This window comes from Lagenorhynchus albirostris, chromosome 2 (genome assembly GCF_949774975.1).
Source record: "Lagenorhynchus albirostris chromosome 2, mLagAlb1.1, whole genome shotgun sequence".
NCBI classification, from domain to species: Eukaryota; Metazoa; Chordata; class Mammalia; order Artiodactyla; family Delphinidae; genus Lagenorhynchus; species Lagenorhynchus albirostris.
This window is the reverse complement of record NC_083096.1, coordinates 140,878,626-140,896,841: the sequence shown is the minus strand read 5'-3', so window position 1 is coordinate 140,896,841 and position 18,216 is coordinate 140,878,626. Positions and strand designations below refer to the sequence as shown.

Below are 18,216 nucleotides of genomic sequence, written 5' to 3'. Positions count from 1 at the left end.
GGTTGGAAAGAATGTCACACTCAAGAGCTTCATCATAAAAGTTCCTTCCAGCCCCAGACACCGATCTCTCTCTGACAGCCTTTCCCAGTCTCAGTCTGGTTTAAATCCAAGGAGTTCACGGAGGGGACAGCGGAGATGGAGGAGGAGGCAGGGTGAGGGTGAGGCAGGTGCACCCACCCCAGCAAATCAGAAAGCCACCTCCCCACACCCCGCACCCAGACAGCCCAACAAGGTGTCTTTCAGAGAAGACCAGGCTCTCAACCCACATGAGAGCTGCTCCTGCCTTGGCGGGCAGAGCACGGGCACAGATGCTTGTGGGACGCCGTCTGTGATCACACTTGGAAAAAATCAAGTGGTTAACCAGAGGGAAAGGATTCCCAGACCTGCCAGGATGGTGGGTTTTTTGTTTCTTTTAGATTACGCCTAAGGTTTGTAGTTTGGACAGGCAAAGTAAACAATGACAACGACAGCAGCAACAAAACAGAAACAAAGAACAGTTTACTTGTTTAAAAAAGAAAAAAAAAGCCTTTTGTTAAAAGACAGTTCTACACGGACTTGGAAGCAGCCCGCCACCGCCACCGCCCTGACCAGGGGTGGGCTGTGTCGTGAGTGCGAAGCTGGTGTGAAGAAAACAAACTCCGGCAGAAGTGACAGAGCACATGCAGGAGGGTGTCTGCTCTCCATCTTTCTTTTCTCCCCTCCTCAGTTTTTGGAAGGGGTGGAGAGAGGGACGGGATGGGAAGGGTCTGAACCAGCATAAAGCAACTGTATTTAGACCATGGCAAACTGAGCTACCACTTACTTCTCTCTCTCTCCCTCCCTCCCGCCTGCCCGGGGCCTGGCCTGGAGTGAAAGGAGCAAAGGACGGCGGCCCAGCACGTACCTGAAAGAAACCTGGCGGGATGGGGCCTCCCGGCATCCCATCGTTGGGGGGAATGTTGCCAAGCACCGGGCTCGGGGCGGCGGCTGCGCTCTGTGGGGAAGAGAAGGTGGAAAGTGAGAGGCTGCACCCACATCGAGAGACGGGGAGTTCCCACCCCCACCCCACCGCCATCTACCCACGTCCTCCACAGACTCCCCCCCGCCCCGCAAACACCACCTTCCCAGGTGTGTCACTCAGTGGGCGAGGGATGAACTCTCTGAGCCTCCACTTCCTCATCTCTAAAATGGAAGGACGATGCCCACCATGTGCACACCCTGCCAGCCAAGCAACAGTAGCTGTTATTAACCAAGGATGCCCTGGCTTCCCCCTTGGCTGCTTTGTGAAGCTCCTTCAGGGCAGGCGAGGTGCTTCGTAAATGCCTGTGCCCTCTCCAAGAGGCTGGCATGTTGTACAGAGGAGAAGATCAATAAATACCCACGACGCAATGAATAAACAGACAGCCCAGCTGGGAAACGTCCCCAGAGAGGGTGGGGGCAGACAGGCATGTTTTTGGCACCGTCTGGGTCCTGGGTGCTGTAGATGAGGTAGGCCACACGATGGGGAGACTGTCGTTACTTTTCCTTTTAAATGCTGCTATTCTGGCATTTACCTGGTACATCTGCCTCAACAAATGCCTCCCGGGGTGAACAGACGTTGCTCTTCCCAGCCTGGCCTCCTTCCAGACAATCTGTGTCCCACCTGTTCACGTGGCCGGCATGTCTGTGCCTGGCCCTGTGCTCACATGGGAGGGTGAGGCTGATCAGGAAGCCCCAGGCCTGACTGGCCCACCTGGGCCCTGCTCCTCCCCACTGACTCTACACCTCCCAGGGGCTCCTCCTGCAGGAAGCCCGCCTCCAGCCTTGAAGGTTCCCACACCCCACCAGGACTGAGCCTCTGAAACTGCATCACCAATCATCTCCCAGGGGTCTGACTGGTTCTCTGGGATGACAGCGAGCCCCTCGGGGTCAGGAAACGAAACGAACGCAGCCTGCCATCAACACCTTGAAGGAATCACTTCTCTTGTCCCCTCCTCAGCCAGAAAACAGGACCCAGAACTCCTAACTTTCAACTTGGGTGGAAGGGAATAAGGGAATATGTGAATCCCCCAAACACACTGCATGCAGCAAGAAAACGGACAGCCCTGGGAATCAATACATTGGGGTTCAAGCACTGTTGCCTGTACTAGTAAGGGACGACGATGGCAAGCCACTCTGCCCTTCTGCACTCGTTTCGTGTCACTGTGGTCCTGCCTGCTCATAAGGGTTGGGGAGGATTAAGCAACGGGATGGGCTGTGTTCTGTAAGCCAGGAAAGCTGGTAATGTGGAAGCAAAGAGGATTCAGCAGGCCCACAGTGGCTGTTTTAACAGACCCCAGGTAAAAAACAGGGTGGGATGGGGCTGGCTACTCCGGCCCAACCTTTCAAAATGATTCGGCGTACAGAAAAGCAACACTCCCTGTAAAGAGATTCTGCCAACTATCCTGTAATGTGTTACGAACACCCCAAAACACCAGGATCAGGTCTTCCCGTTCCCACCTCCTCAGCTTAGAGGAGAAGCCACACGTAGCCAGGCCGAGCCCCTGCCCCAGGACTATCCAGTATGAGGGTCGCCTGGGGGAATATGCCAGGTTATCCATTAGCTGCATTGTTTGTTTGTGGCTGGTGGTTCTGTGAAAATGCAACTTTTCATGATTTACAGCCAACAATTACTGCCCAGCAGCACAAGCAGAAAAGTTTTTTTTTTTTAAATAGGGTGAGGTAAACATCCTCCTATATTTTCTTCAAGTTCTTTCAGAGATCGGTTTTACGTTTAACTCTAATCCTTCAGGAACTTATTTTGGTAAAGAATATGGATTTTACTCCTCAGTCAGTTGGCTCAGTACAATTTTTCCCACTCATTTGAAATCAGAGACAAAAATTCTTACACAGGCATGGGTCTGTTTTTGAGCTTTAAAAATTCTGTCCTGGACTTCCCTGGTGGCGCAGTGGTTAAGAATCCGCCTGCCAATGCAGGGGACACGAGTTCGAGTCCTGGTCCAGGAAGATCCCACATGCCGCGGAGCAACTAAGCCCGTGCGCCACAACTACTGAGCCCGCGTGCCACAACTACTGAAGCCCACGTGCCACAGATACTGAAGCCCGCGTCGCCTAGAGCCTGTGCCCAGCAATAAGAGAAGCCACCGCAATGAGCAGCCCGTGCACCGCAATTAAGAGTGGCCCCCACTTGCCACAACTAGAGAAAGCCCATGTGCAGCAACGAAGACCCAATGCAGCCAAAAATAAAAAAATATATAATATTTAAAATTCTGTCCTAATTCTGTCTATTCTAATGATCAGAGTTGTACAATGTATTTTATCATCTCCTTCAATTCTTTAGTGGAAGTTTTCTTGTTTATTTTTACTTACTTACACCCCCCCAAACTTCCTATTGTTTAGAAAAGTCATCTTCCTACCAAAAGAGTTCTTATATATATAAAAATTTGGAGGAGAACTGACACCTTTCCCAAACAGAGGCACCCTCCCAGGATGTGATCTTTCTCCAGTTATTCACATCTTTGTTGAAGTCACCAGTCAAGCATGGTGACTGGACCAACGACAATGATCAGAAAGGCGGGTGAGTGTAGGCGATATGTCTGGGAAAACCAAAACCCTCTGTTGCACTGACTAAACGTTTTATTCGGCAAATGTGGCACTGACTTGTTCTCAGGGTGAGAATGAAGAAGATGGAGCTCCTGACAACAGTGTGAGAAGGATGGAGTGGATGGCCCAACCCTGGGTGGGGTGGGTGGCGGGGGCCATCTGGCCTGATGCTCAGAAACGAGCAGGGTATTTTCACACCATCTCTCCCTGAACCCCCAGGCGGCCTTCTGAGGCAGACACAAGAACCCCTAATTTACAGACAAGAAAACAAATATCTACATGGAGAGAAGGCTGAAGGTGGCCTTTTTCTATCTGTCCTCCTTAGAGTCCACATCTACTCTTCCTCAGCCTTCAGCTCAGAAACTATGCTTTGTTTTTAAAGAAAGATCTGGAAAGCTTCAGCAACTCAGTTCTTTAAATTAGCATTTAACGTTTAATATAAAACATTTGCCTATTATAAAACATAGCAAAGTAAAAAGAAAATTAGTCACTGTATTTTGTTAAATAATGTCATAAGCACTTGTCCCCCTCTCATTAAATGGCCAAAGAAAACATGAGTTTTCAATGAGCCTAATATCATTATTCAACCAATTTAATTAACAGGGCATTGCACCCGTGTTTGCTAACTTAGTAGATACAAAGTCATATCTCTTTGATCTCTGGTATTTTGACTTATCTTTTGGATCACTAACCTTTTGAAACGGTTTACACTGGCCATTTAGTAAAACAAATGGCAAATCATTCATGTCCTTTGCTATTTAGTTATTTGACTTTTTTCCTTAGTGATATATAGGAGCTCTTTATATGTTAAGGGTATGACATATAGATATCTTACCAATTTTTTAAAAACCTCTTAAATGAAAACTTGAACCTGGGCTCATGACTTACTAGGCTCCCTCACGCCAAGATCTCATTTTCCTACGAAATCAGGAGTGAGCCCATGGTCCTTTGAATATCAGGGCTGGAATAACCATGGTTCTAGTAAATGGATAGTATAATTCATTGACATCTGGGTGGAGGATGGACTTTTGCTATCCTCCAATGAAAGGAAGCTCATGTTAATGGTGACTCAAACGTCAGGAAGCTGAGGAGATAACTTATCCATATCCTTTAAAGGCTCTTCCAGCTGCAAAATTAAGTAGCTCTGCCATGCTTAACTCTGTGTCCTGAAGTATGACAGTCACTGCTATTCTTTGATTTTGAAGTGAACATGTGCTCCTAATGGAAAACTTTCAAAGGAGCAGAAAAGGACAAAGAACAGAATGAAAGCAGCAACCAGTGTTATAGGGTGACAAAAGGGTTAAGAAATAATTCTTGCACATAAAACCCAATCCAAGGGACCCCCCCCACACACACATCCATCAACATGACACTGCCCTCACCCCACTCCTCAAGAGCAGGGGCTGTTTTACCCATCTCTAAGACCCAGCACAATGTGAGGCATACAGCAGGTGTTCAATAAATGATTACAACTTTTTATTAGTCAAAGACCGGCTCAAACCTGGCCATCTGAAGCCGAGGCCTTTCCGGATTGCTAGGAATTGGCCTCTCCCTGTGGTTTCCAACTTGGAGTTAGAACTCCATTAAAGCACTCAGCAAAGCGTCTCATGTGAGTTTTCTCTAAAAACACAAAACCCAAACCGAAACCCCATGACATTCACTGAGGCCTACACATCGGGGCTGCGGTAGGTGCCCAGGATGGAACTCCCCAGCTGGAGCAGGGGAGGAAGGAGTCAGAAGCCAGAGACCACCTGCGTGGGCTCGGGTCCTGGCTGGGAGCCCGTGGGCAAGTCCCTTCTCTCTCTGGGCCTCAGTCTTTCCACGTGTCGAATGGTGGAATTGGAGAAGGTGACCTCTAGGGCTCTTCTTCCAAGGTGCTCTCCCCAGCCCAGTCCATACACCCAGGGCGGGGCAGGGACTCGAAACAGCAGTTCCTGCATGAACAGGAAGACCCTGAATTTTAACTCTTCTCCATTCGTTATAGAACACTTAGAGGTCAAAATTTAAAAACCGCCTAGAAACCTATTGTTATCGAAGTTTGCAGATAACAGCTGATGACACTTGGGCTCTCCCCTGCACCAACCGCACCCCCTAGGAGCCCCCTCACCAATCTTTACCCGTATATGCATACGTGCATACATGGACTAAAATAAAAAAAGCAGAATCAAATAGGGCACACAGTTTGGTAACTCAGGCATTTTTTAAAAACTAACTAAAATTCTTTTCTAAATAGAAAACAGGCCTTGCACCGAGCGGTGTGGACCACTCCAGCCAGCTGCCTCCTCCAAGCCTCCAGGATACTGTCCACTTGGAAAGCCCGAGGTGCCTTCAGACATCTGCCTGAAGCTGTGAAAATTCCCCTCCCTGTAAAGTATTTTATTTTTGTTCACAGCCAGGGAGACTTCCAAGGAGGGCTCATCCTACAACTTTCTCCCTGAAGAGTAGCGTTTCTTTATGATCCCAGGGTGGTTACACAGCCACCGGGGCTTAGGGGTTCTCTGCAGCCCCTCAGCTCTGTTTGTGTGCTCCAGACACACATCAGCTGGTTTCACACATGCCACTCCACCTATAGGCCTCCCCTGCCATCCAAATATGGTTGTCAATAGTGAGGGGAGATCCAGACACCTCCCCTGGAGGTGCGCCCCAGAATAAGCACGTTCTCCCCCGACCCACCCTTCCCCCCCATAGAGATGCAGGGCTCAAACCTGGGGCCTCAGGATCTGACCTACTGGGAGGAGGCTTGAAAGCTGTGCTAGGGAATCTGGACTTGCTGCTCTAAGCAACGGGGCAGAGTTCCCAGCGGAAGAGGCCCAGGACTTCTGAGAATCCCACCTGACCCCATCTTACCCCGTGCCAGGCATCCCAATGCACCACTGACAACCCACCCACCACCACCAGAGCACCCAAGGCTCCACAAACGAATGGAGTTGGCAAGTCCTGGATGTGGTGCTGGGCCTTTTCCTCACTCCGTAGCAAGGAGTCCCCTGCGGCTCAAGGAACAACAGGGTCAGTCCAGAGGGACCAAGTGACAAGCTCCCAGGAGCCTCCCACCTCAGATCTTGTAGTATCTTGTGGTAGGCGACAAACATTCATGCTTCCTTCAAGAAGGGGAGACCTGGGGGATGTTCCCTACAAGATATTACCTTCCAGCCTTACCCCGAGACCCCCAGTTAGCCCCACTCACAAACTAGCATGGGAATCCCCCCACCCATTCTTATTCTCTTTTTAAAGTAGTTCTATGCACACGAAACTCCTGGAAAACTGAATAAAAACATGCTCAGAGTGAACGGCGGGACTCCTGCCAGGTTGGCCAACCCCTCCTGACTGGTTTACAAGGCTGCAAAATGGAACTTTGTTCTGCAAATCCCCTCCCTCCTCGCCCCACCCCAATACTCAGGCATGTAGCAGCACGGGGCCCACATGTGAAACCACCAAGTGTAGGCTTCCTTGACTGAAACCCAACACAGGCCACGTGGCCAGCACTCAGGACACCAGAGGCACGTGGTGTGTGGTGTGTGGCTGTGTGCTCGCAGCTGGGCAGTGGAGGACTCTCACGGGGGCGGGGGCACTCCTGCACTGAGAAATGAGGCCCTTTGAGGGATGCTTGTGCCCTGGGGAAGGAGGGATGCTTACACAGGTGTCATCAAGACAGAGGCTTCAGCATTCTGTGCAAAATATTGGAGTGACCTGGGGCCCTCTGGGCCAAGTTTCCTAGAGGGAATTTTAGCAGTATCAACGGACTGAAGATGTAGCTGAGGGAATGGAGTGAATCTCATCACCCAGACGGAAAGGCCAAGACGGACAGAAGCAAGGTCAAAAGGGGAAGGTAAGGAAGAGGCCTCTTGCTTTTGTGTGCAGACCACAGAAGGGAATGTGTTTGGAGAACAGAGGCTCTAATTCTGCAGCTTGGAGAAAACACAGAGCTGTTGCTACGTGAAGAGACAGAACCAGCTGGCATTAAAAATAGGTTCGGATGACACACGGGAGTGAGCGAGACAGGGTCCCTGCCTCCAAATAGCCAGGGGGTCGTCACGTGCATGAAGGAATGGGCGTCTCTCCCGTCGCCGAGGGATGGACCTGGGTCCAGAGGTAGATGCTCTGAGCCACAGAAAGCACAGGAAGCAGTGGGCCACGCCACCTCGGGGTGGCTCAGCGGGGACAGGGCACAAGCGCACTCCAGGCCAGAGTACCTGGGTTCCATCTCTACTCGGCCACAACAGAGCCACGGGGACTGCCTCAGCCTCCCCTCTGAAAAGGGGAGAGCCAAGTTACCCAGCACTGCCTGGTGTTTTCTGGGGATTGTTAGGAGAGGAAAGAGCCCTGGACAGAGGGTCCTGGGATCAGGGGTCCAGCTCAGGCTGCAAACCACCTGCTGTGTGACTAGGGCTAGCCTTCCTGCCCCCGGGCCTCTGCTCAGCTCCAAGCGAGGCGGCTGAGGTCCTGCTGCTACAGCGAACCAAGTGGGCATCACATTGAGCTCTCAGCCAAGCAACCCGAGAAAGGGTGACAAAAGCCCCACAGCCAGGCCATCAGGCCCAAGTGAGGGCTGTCCTGACACCAGAGCTTCTTCCCCTAAGTCCCCATCTCACTTCTGCCTCCCCTGAGCAGAGAGGATGGATGCAGGAACGCAGAGAGGGCAGAGAGAAGCAAACGCCTTTTTATCCTGATCCCAGAGACCAGGGGAGAGGGAGGGGGGTACGATTTACTCCTCAACACCCCTGGGAAGGTGTCACTGCCGTTTACCAGTAAGAAAACAGGCCCAGAGAAGTGCATTATCCTAAGTGTTCTAACTTGAGTCTCTCTGTCCCTCCACCTCCAATTTCGGCCTGAGAAACCCAAATAATGCACCCCCCTCACTCTACCACCAACCCCTGCAGTTCTCAAGGAGAGTTCTGTGTGCTTTTTGATGCTTATGAAAAGAAACGACAGGCATCATTACAAACATAAGGTAAGCACAAGGCATTCTCTACATCTGAGATCATCCACATGTTTTTCTCTTCCCAAAGCAGACTGGCCTTCTAACTCTGCTCCTTCTGGCAAATATTCCACTGAGCTGGCCTCCACTAAGGGTGTGTGTGTGTGTGTGTGCACGCGTGTGTGTAGGAATGCAAGATCTCGGTGAAGAGTCTGTTGGATCTAATAGGCAAATTACCCTGGGAAGAGAAGGAGAAACAAGGGAGGTGGGGAGTTTAAAAAGGTTACGAGTGCTTTATACATGTCCATGCGTTCAGCAGACACTGGCTCCTGGGCCGCCAGGGATGCACTGTGCCTGCCGCGGTGGGAGATGACAGAGGCTCAGCTCTGCCCTTAAGGTCTAAGGGATGAAATGAGTCTCCGGAGAGAACTGAGGGACGTGGGAAGGTGCTCCAGGGGCAGACGATCAGGGAGGCTTTACGGAAGAGGTGGCACTCAAGCCAGGGCCTTAAAGGACGGCAAGCCTCGGAGATGCAGGAGGTGATAGGGAGGTGAGAGATTACTGCTGTCATCTTAGCCCTCCCCTGGAACCAGGCCTTCTGACAGCTTCTCCTTCAGAGCATAAATCCCGCCAGGCCTCCGCCCTCCCAGAGCTCCACTCCATCTCGTTGACGGGGTGGGCGTGGGGCTTACCCACTCCCCCCCACCCCAGAGAGAGGCTCTTCCAAGGAAGGGGGGCCAGCTGCCCACCCAGCTCGCCAGCTAACCTTGGTGCAGCTCATCCCCATTCTCTCAACAACCGGGCAGGGACTACAGATGAGAAAACAGAGGCTCAGGGACTTGTCCAAGGTCACTCAGCTCGGAACAGGCAGAACTGGAAGTCAAGCCCAGACCTTTTAGCCATGTTCCAGCTTCTCTGGTCTGTTTTGAAACTGACGCTTAAAAATGCTGCCCAAAGGGGTGGGGGGAGAGGTCCAGGCTCTAGGCCCAGCCCCTCCATTCTCCAGCAGCCGGGGTACACAGGCACCTCACTTTACCTTTCTGAACCCTTCATCATCGTCTATTAAGGGGGGGGTCTCTACCCTGGGCAGGGGTGTGGGGAACCTAAATATGACTCTTCAGATAAGGGGCTCAAACTCCTGAGCCAGCGACACAGCACCAGATGGAAGACAGGCACACTTGTTTTTTATGATTCCATGAACGTGGGGCAGGCCAGGGCACAGAAAGGGTCAGGGCCATCAGAGGACAACGTCCTCGGCTCGACAGAACCTGGTCTTCTGAGAAGCGACCTCTACTTTTTAAAAAAATGAAACAAAGGCACCCCAGTGGGAACATTTCCAAGAGGAAGAGGAGCTGGCTTCTCTGTGCTGAGAAGATCACGGCCATGAGCCCACCGGGCCCCTCCCCATCCATCTCAGGAAGCACTCAGCTTCTTCTTGGAACTGGATCAGAGGGCATCGCTTGTGTGAGAGGTGGAGCCCTGTGTAATTAATACCTGGTTATGCTGTGGATGCCAGCCAGAGTGCCCTCCCCCGTGTGCAAACACCTCCCCAGCTGGGCCGCGTGGCAGAGGGCGCGGGTCCTAGGCATGTACACGTGAGACAAGGGAGATTAAGGGCTATAGGTCCCCCCTGCAAATGAACAGTGAGGAGTGGATCAACAGCACGCTGTTTGTACAACGCTGATTTTCTTCTTAAAGAGAGATGAGCTTCAGGCCCTGGTTTACACCATTAGCAAAACACACACACACACACACACACACACACACACACACACACACACACACACACACACACACACACACACACACACACACACACACACACACACACACACACACACACACACACTGTCTTAAAGGAGCCTTTTACAACTGCAAACATGTCATAGTGGCCAGTGACAGCTCCTTAACAAGAACACTGGCAGCTGCTTCTGCAAAGTGGAAAATTCCCTGGCATGGGCCTGCACACATGCTCAGTTCCAACGACAACTTAATCCTGCCAGGACTGAGGTGTGCAGAGAACAAAAAAACCACCCACTTTAGAAACTTTCTCTTTTTAAGTTTAAGAGAAATCGTTAAAGGTGTGGCCCCTGGAGCACCTTTCAAGGATGGGGACCCACACTTTGCTCAGCTGGCGCCAGATTCAGTAGGGACAGAGTCACCTTCCCTCGGCCCAGCCTCTGTTGTGACAGGACAAGGTGCACAGTCTGAAAAGTTCACCCGGGTCCCCTGACCTCAAAGTGGGGAAGTTTACACTTGGCTGGGGAGGGGTGTAAACGAAGGAGCCGGGAATCCTTGGGCTCTCTTGATGGGCCAGGAAGGTCTGCAGGCGCACGGGCTCAGCGCTGAGCAGATGCCGCCTAAGCCTTTAAAGCAAGTACTAATTGCGCTAATTTAGCTAACAGTCTCTGTTTCATCCCCCATGCCAGTCAACCAGGGTCCTTTGGTACTGCTGGAGAGATGCAAGCTGTTGGCCTTACTGTTATTTTGTCAGCCACTGAACGACTCATTGGAGTCATTAATTGATTTATTACTGCTGCCTGCTCAGAGGGTTTAGCAAATAAGGATGATGTAGGTCACAACACAAAGGAAACTGGACCGAACAAGGCCACGAGAAGCTGGGCGCTTAAGAGTCTGCCGCTGTCCACTTGGGCAGCCCTCCATGCCCAACTGTCACATGGGGGACAGAGCTGCTGGCTCTCCTGCCTGCAATCCGGGTGCCAGCCTGCCTCCAGCTCAGGTGTCAGTACTGCCCAAGAGGCAGAAGGTGGAGAAGCTCATCTGGAGGGCTCCTGGGCATCTGCCAGGCGAGGTCACCAGCAACTGGGTAGCAACAGCTGGGCCTGTGGCTCGGCCCTCCAGGACACGGGGAAGCCAGGGAGAGGGCCCCAGCCGGGGCTCTACTCCTCCGGAGATGGCATGCTCTGGCCACACCTTCCCTCTCTCCCTGTACTGCTCACAGGAATGACAGGACAGCAACAGCTGACAGTAACACGTAACTCCTAATGCCTGGCCCTCTTGTACTTATCTCTGATCCCCTCAAACTCCTGGGGGCGGGGGCGGGGGGCAGGTGGCATTATCATCCCTATGTTACAGAAAAGAAAACTGAAGCTCAGAGAGCTGATCTGCCCATGGTTCCACAGCAGGCCAGGAAGTTAAGCTGTCCTGGTATCTGAACCCAGGTCTCGCTGACTTCAAAGCCCACACTGCTTCCCCTCTGTCAAATTCTTTAGCTGACACAAAACAGCACTACAGCTTGACCTCAATGATAACGCCCCCAAAACTAGCTAGGTGAATGAGAACAGGGCGACCCCCGCCCCCTTCTCGGAGCCCCAGGTGCAGGGTTAAGGTGGGTGAGCCCTGAGGCTACACAAGGAATGAGATCACAGAACTCAGCCCCTTTACTCCCCACCCGCCGCCCTGGCCCCCTGTGATGCTGACGGGTTGGCTGTGCCAGCAACACACGCCTAGTGCTCCCTTCCTTCTGCGAAGGCTCCTGCCTTCCCTATGGTTTCCCCTGCTGCGCTACCTGCCCTTCAAACCTAAATGCAGCAGGTACAGGAAGCCTTCCCAGGACGAGGCCAGTCACCCAGCAGGTGCACAATGAAGGTTCGCTGCACTGCATGAGACTGGAGAAAAGTACCCGTGTCTTGCCCTGCTCCCAGTCCCCGGGGCTCTGAACAAACACAGGGAGTGGTGTTGAGACGAGGGAGCCAGGACGGGCATTTACAGAACTGTTAACACCCCCAACAGGAGGATTCACGAGGTCACAGATCCTGGACACGTCTGTGTGTGCACGCGTCTCTCTCTGTCTCTGAGGCAGGAACGGTGATAGCTCTGAAACTCAGTGTCCCTAAGGAACCAAACACAGCCAGTCTGACTGACTCAAATTCTGTGATTACAGGTATCAGCCCCTCAAAGACGATTCATCTCCCACGCTGCCTGGTGGCATTCTAGAACAGAGCCTACCCTGGCAAGCTTGCAGGAGGCCCTCTAAGGGTGGTGGACTGTTTAATTTGCTCCAAAAGTGACGCAGAGGGGCTAAAGGGGTAGGTCCTGCATGAACTAAGACGCACGCTACTTCAGTCCTCGACACAGCCCGGCTGGCAGAGCGGGTTTTTGCGGCCTGTTGAGGCCTGGCCAGAGCGCTGCAGGGCAAGGTGGGGCTGCCCTTCGGAGGTCGTCACAAAGAGGTCCACAGATATTTGTTGAGTGTCTACCAGGCACACAAGGCAGGGCTTTCTTGTTAGCATCCCCGCAAAATGGGGCCAGAGCGTGCAAGGGCACACTCAGCCTTTTGGATCCTAGTGAGAAAACTGATAAGGGGGTAAGGCCAGGAGCCCAGCCTGGAAGGACCAGAGATGACCTGACCAGTCAAAGGCTTCAGAGGGGCCAGGGGACTTTATCTACTGCGACTTCTGACCCAAACTTGGCTTCTGAAACATACACGAGATTTCCCACAGTGGTCCACCCCCAACTCCCCCCATCAATCCGTACGGTATCGAAAGCACAAAGGAAGGTCTTTATATAGAGAGACCTTCATCAGGGTCCAACAAATTAGATCCTTTAAGTCCCATTGGAAAAAGAATAACCTATCACTACTCACATATATTTAGTACTCTCTAGCTTACAAGGCCTTTCTTTCACCCAAAGTCACTTGATGGATACGCTCAACCACCGCACCGCACAGGCCAGCCCCTCTCTCTGGAACACTCACCTCCACTCTCTCCCCCCAGGTGACTCCTCTTCCTCCTTTATGTGTTCCTCATCACTGCACTTGTCACATCTGACTGTTAATTCCTTACTAAATTAGCCAACTGTCTTTGCAGGGATGGGGGCCGGAATGGTGTGCACAGCATAGAGAAGGTGCTGGCTCAGTAAATATTTTTTGGATGAATCAAGTTCTTGCAGAAATCCTGCTTATCAAGAATAGTCGCCACATCCACAAGGTCAAACTGCAAGACTAGCTAACTCAGTCAGCAACTAACTTACCATTTGGCTACATCCACACAATTACCTTCTCCCCTCCAAACGATGATCTCACACACACACACACATACACGCATGCACGTGCGCGCGCACCCCACCATCCCCACACACATTTTAAAACAGGCTGTTTCCTCTGCCTGCAGAACCCAAGCTTTGGGTGTTCAGAAAACCTGGGCACAGGTTTTCTGGCAAACCAGAAGTCATTGGCCTTTCTGGCAAATGACTTGGGTGGCCACTTCTCCTAGAGTCAGGTCAGTAAAATGAGATCATCATTATACCTCCCCTCCCAAGACAGCTGTGGAGACAGCTTAGGTTAACATCTGGGTAAAGCATCTGTAGTTCCAAGAAGGACAAAAGCAATGTGAGGGAGTGGGGTGGCCTCTAGGAGCTAAACTGCCATTGTCCATCCTTCCCACTCTGGAAGGAAGCCAAGCCTGGGCCCAGTGGGCTGGGTGCAGTTGAGGGTACCGCGTTGGTCTTTATGAGCTGCTGAGACCCAGCCACCTCTCCCAGCCCTCCGAGTCGAGCCTCCCTTCCATCTCCAAAGCAGAGCCTGCTGTTTATTCTCAGACAGGGTGGATGCCCCGGTTCTCAGCCTCCCTGAAGGCAGATGTCTGCTCCGCTGGCCCAGGGAGAGCCACTTTTTCCACAGGCTTCTTAGAGGGGCCAGAGAACTGGCCCACTACCTCAGGGCTTGGGGACAGGTGGAGGTGGGAGGGGTCCCGCCTGGGCGGAAGGTGAGGAAGACCTCAAGGCAGAGTTCTCACCCTGAGATGCCTTTCTCTGTGTCCTAGAAAATGCACCCCACAGACAGAGGAATCCTCTGCCAATCTGAGGACTGCCCTTCGCAGCTGGACCCTCCAAGCCACAGGTTTAAAAAAGACGTGGTTCTTGGAATCAGAGACAAGCCACAGAGCAAGCCCTGAGCTCACTCAGTAGGAATGCGTCTTCCTCCTCCTCCTCCTCCCTGATTCAACCCCTCACTTGACAGGGCAGAGAAAAGAGGAGGGTAAGAGGCAGAGAGAAGGTGCGGAGGGTGGGCAAAGACCACCCCCCCCCGCGACACTGTATGTGCTATTTTTACTTTCTCTGCTCATCAAGCTCCTCCACCACCTTGCCTTTATCTGCCTGCAGAACTCCTAGTCACCTACCCATGCCCAGCTCAAATGTCCCTCCTTCCCAGCCCAAAGCAAGCACGGCAGTCCCTGAGTAGGTTCGTGAGCTAGAACTCAATGTTAGAAGATACCTGCTTCCACCTGCAACTCTCTCAACAAGGCGTCCAATGGAACATTCAATACCAATGAACTCCTAACCAAGGGCTGCCATGGTAAAGTGAACAGAGCACTGGACCCAGGGGAGGAGCTTCAGCTCCCCAGCTCCCTGGCTAATTCAGAGGCAGACACTTCACTTCTGTCTTGAGATACTCTCCCCCGATACAAGACAATACCTCTACTGGGGTTGGCATGAGTTAATGCAAACAAGGAGATAATGGAAGGGCTATGATCCCATCTCAGCCTCTCTCTTCCTCCCATTCCAACCTCCCACTTTTCTCGTTCCCCAAGCTTCAACCATGAGAAGCACATGTTGGTCCCCAGCCTTTGCACATGCCATCCCTCCAACCAGAATGCCCACCTCCCTGCTGGTGTCTGCCATTTAAATCCATCCATCCCTCATGCTGCCCTGGGCACCGGACAGGATGACTTTTTCTTCTTCCAAGTCCACGTGAAATTCTGTGACTCCTCCAACACTATCTACTTGGCCTTATTACAAGGACAAAGGCTATCTCCCTGCAGGACTACTGGTTCCAAAAAGTAGAATCCAAATATTTACTATGTCTAATAATCAATAACTGCTGAATGACTCGGGGCTGTGGGAGAGTTTCTGGACAAGGCTAGGTCTGGCTCTTCTGGGAAATTTCTTCTTGTTTTTTTCCTTTATAAAGATGCAACTTTAAAGAACAGAACATACTCTCATAAACCCAAATGTCAAAAGGGACAAAGGGGTCTTATCTTCCAAAAGTTTCCATGTTTCTCTTCTCAAGCAATCACTGGAGAAGAGAAACATGGAAACCTTGGAAAAGGGCTGAATATGAATCTTAGTTCTGTTCCTAGCTTGAAAGGTGCAAGTCACATAGACATGGCAGGACCAGCCTTAAAGGATGATGACCAAGCTTCCCACTCTGCTGCAAATCTGGTCTAAAAGAGTCTGGTTTTCTTCTGTCTGCTCTTCTCCACTGAAGACAGGAGTTTTCAATCAGATTTGGGTAATCCACAGGCCTCCAGAAAATTTGAATCTAGAACCTTATAACAGGAAGGAATCCCCCAGCCCCTCTGCTAATAGACACAGCCTCGGGCCCACGGACCTGGGTGGAGGGCAGGAAAGGTCTAAGACCTGGGTCTCCCAAGACGTCATGCCTTGGCAGTCTTACCTAGAAAATGGGAATAATACGCCCTGCTTCACAGAGTTTGTGAAAGTAAAGTTTCTGCTTCCCCCGGAACAGTGCCAGACCTACATCCATCAGGTGCTCGATAATTACTCTGTTGAATGCACACTCCTTCTAAACTCTCCTCTCCACTATTTCTCCACCGAGGAAGGCCCACGCCCTGTAGGGACCAGGTGGGAACCAGAAGGAAGACTTCAGTCATGGAAAGGAAAGACTTTAACCCTACAATCAGGCCCTCCAGTGCTGGAACCAGTGTGAGGCAGGTCTCTTCAACCTTAACGTGCCCATCTGTGAAATGGGAAGTCACCATTCCCCGCCTGGCCTACCTGACACAGGAGTGTGAAGAAACAAACAGGAAACTGGGTGTGAATGGAAGGGCAACTGCATCCCCTGCCCCCAGACAATCCAAGGGGCTGGAAAGGAAGGAGGACACTATAGTGACAAAGGTTTGTAGCTAGGAGTCACTGGCTGGTTGCCCCCATGAGTCCCTTCCCCTCACCTATAAAACAACGGGGGTGGATTCAACTCCTGGTTCCTAAACTTGGCTGCATATCAAAATCACCTTGTGGGGAGACTTCCCTGGCAGTCCAGTGGTTAAGACCCCCACGCTTCCACTGCAAGGAGTGCGGGTTTGATTCCTGGTCAGGGAACTAAGATCCCACATGCCACGCGGCACAGCCCAAAAAAAAATCACCTGGGGACTCTCAACCACGCAGCCGCTGCTCTCCTGAGGTTGTAGGGATCCAGCTTTGGGGAGCTCCTGGATCAGATGTCCCAGAAGATCCCTCCTGGGTCTGGCCTCCGCCCTGACCAGCCGCCGGTCTGGGGGTGGCTAGCCAGATGGGCAGCCTCTTCTGCCCCTCACCCTCCCCAGCCAGGCTCCCAGGAGGCCTGCAGGAAGCCTCCGGATGCAGGTCGGGGCTTAGACAGCCGCCCAAACAGGTACGGGCCCAGATTTAATTGGCCTCTTGGTTAAGCTTTCTAATCTCATTAAAGCTGCCTCCATCATGCAGACCATGGCTCTGAATTTAATAACAGAAGAGCACTGCCCCGCCCCACTGTAAGCTGATCAGGCCTGGGGAGGTCCGAGAGGACCGCTCTGGACCCAAGGCCCCCCGGCTGCAGTCGGACCCCTCTGGGCCCTACCATGCCATGCTGCCATGCGGATGGCGCACACTCAGACTGAAAGAAGAAGGGCACACTGCAAAGGGGGCAGGAGGGAAGGAAGTGGGAGAAAGCGCTTAGAGCAGGGGTGCAGGGCCAGACCTGCCTACCTCACCCTGGAGAGCCGGCGCTGTCTCCACGACTTGCAATAAATACAAACCACCAAGGAATTGCCTTCATCTTATCAGGGCGCAATAATGGCGTCCACCCCACACCAGGAGACAGCAGCCCTTCTGGGCAGAGTGCAGGCCTCACAGCTGCCATCCCCCATTCGTTCTGCAGCTCTCAACCCCGACTTCATTCACAATGGGAGGGAGAGAGCAGAGGCCTGGGGTTTGGGGTCCACATGGCTTCTCTGGAAGAGAAGGCTTGTGCTGCCCCCCATCCTTACCCCACCCACCCCGTCCCCCTGAAAGGAGGTATGCACAGCCCTTCCCCGACAAGTATGTGAGGAGGGCTGAGCAAGGAGCCAGCTCTTGGACATCGGCTCCAAAAACACCACGGTCAACGTGTGCAAACATCCCTGTGCAAATACACATCGCCCACTTCTCGCTCATCTCGCGCTATCTAAATATATCCCGAGGAAGTAGCTTGGCAGTGATGAGAAATTCTGCAGTGGCTCCAAAGTAGCAACAACAAACACACACACACACACACACACACACACACACACACACACACACACACACACGCATGCTCTGCTCTGTTCTGGGTGCCATGCTGGGTCAAGGACAGGCGTGGAGACACATACACACACAGGCGATAACCGCCCAGATTGTGCTGGGGGCTCAGTCTTAGTGGTCAGTTATTATTAATGTTTAACAGGGAAGACGAGATTTTAGAAGGGAAGGGACTCCGTGTAGGTTCCAAGCTGGATGAGCACAGATGCCCTGTCCAAGGGAGATGCTTGGGGGCACACCTAACCGAGTACACACACACCCATCCCTACCCCCTCTGGAACTCTCGTTAAGACACTGGCATTTCCCACTCCACTTGCCAAGAACGGAGCCACCCTGCCCTGCATGATCCTCCAACCCCTGGAAACAAAGGTGGCAGTCATGGGGGCAGGCTAGCACACTGCAGGCACTGGTCCCACGCCTCCCCCACCCCTGCCATCTTCACCAAAGGGGAAATGGAGCCCCAC

The 18,216-nt window shown here is 52.3% G+C and overlaps 1 protein-coding gene across 12 annotated transcripts in view; it reads right to left on the bottom strand.

Moving 5' to 3' along the window:
• SSBP3 (single stranded DNA binding protein 3) overlaps positions 1 to 18,216 on the bottom strand; it is a 163,490-nt gene that overhangs the window by 47,919 nt on the left and 97,355 nt on the right. For all 12 annotated transcript variants that reach the window (XM_060139966.1, XM_060139969.1, XM_060139967.1 and 9 more), the window contains one exon: positions 884 to 973. In XM_060139966.1, the coding sequence (XP_059995949.1) occupies positions 884 to 973 (90 nt within the window). The remainder of the gene's footprint in view (positions 1 to 883; positions 974 to 18,216) is intronic.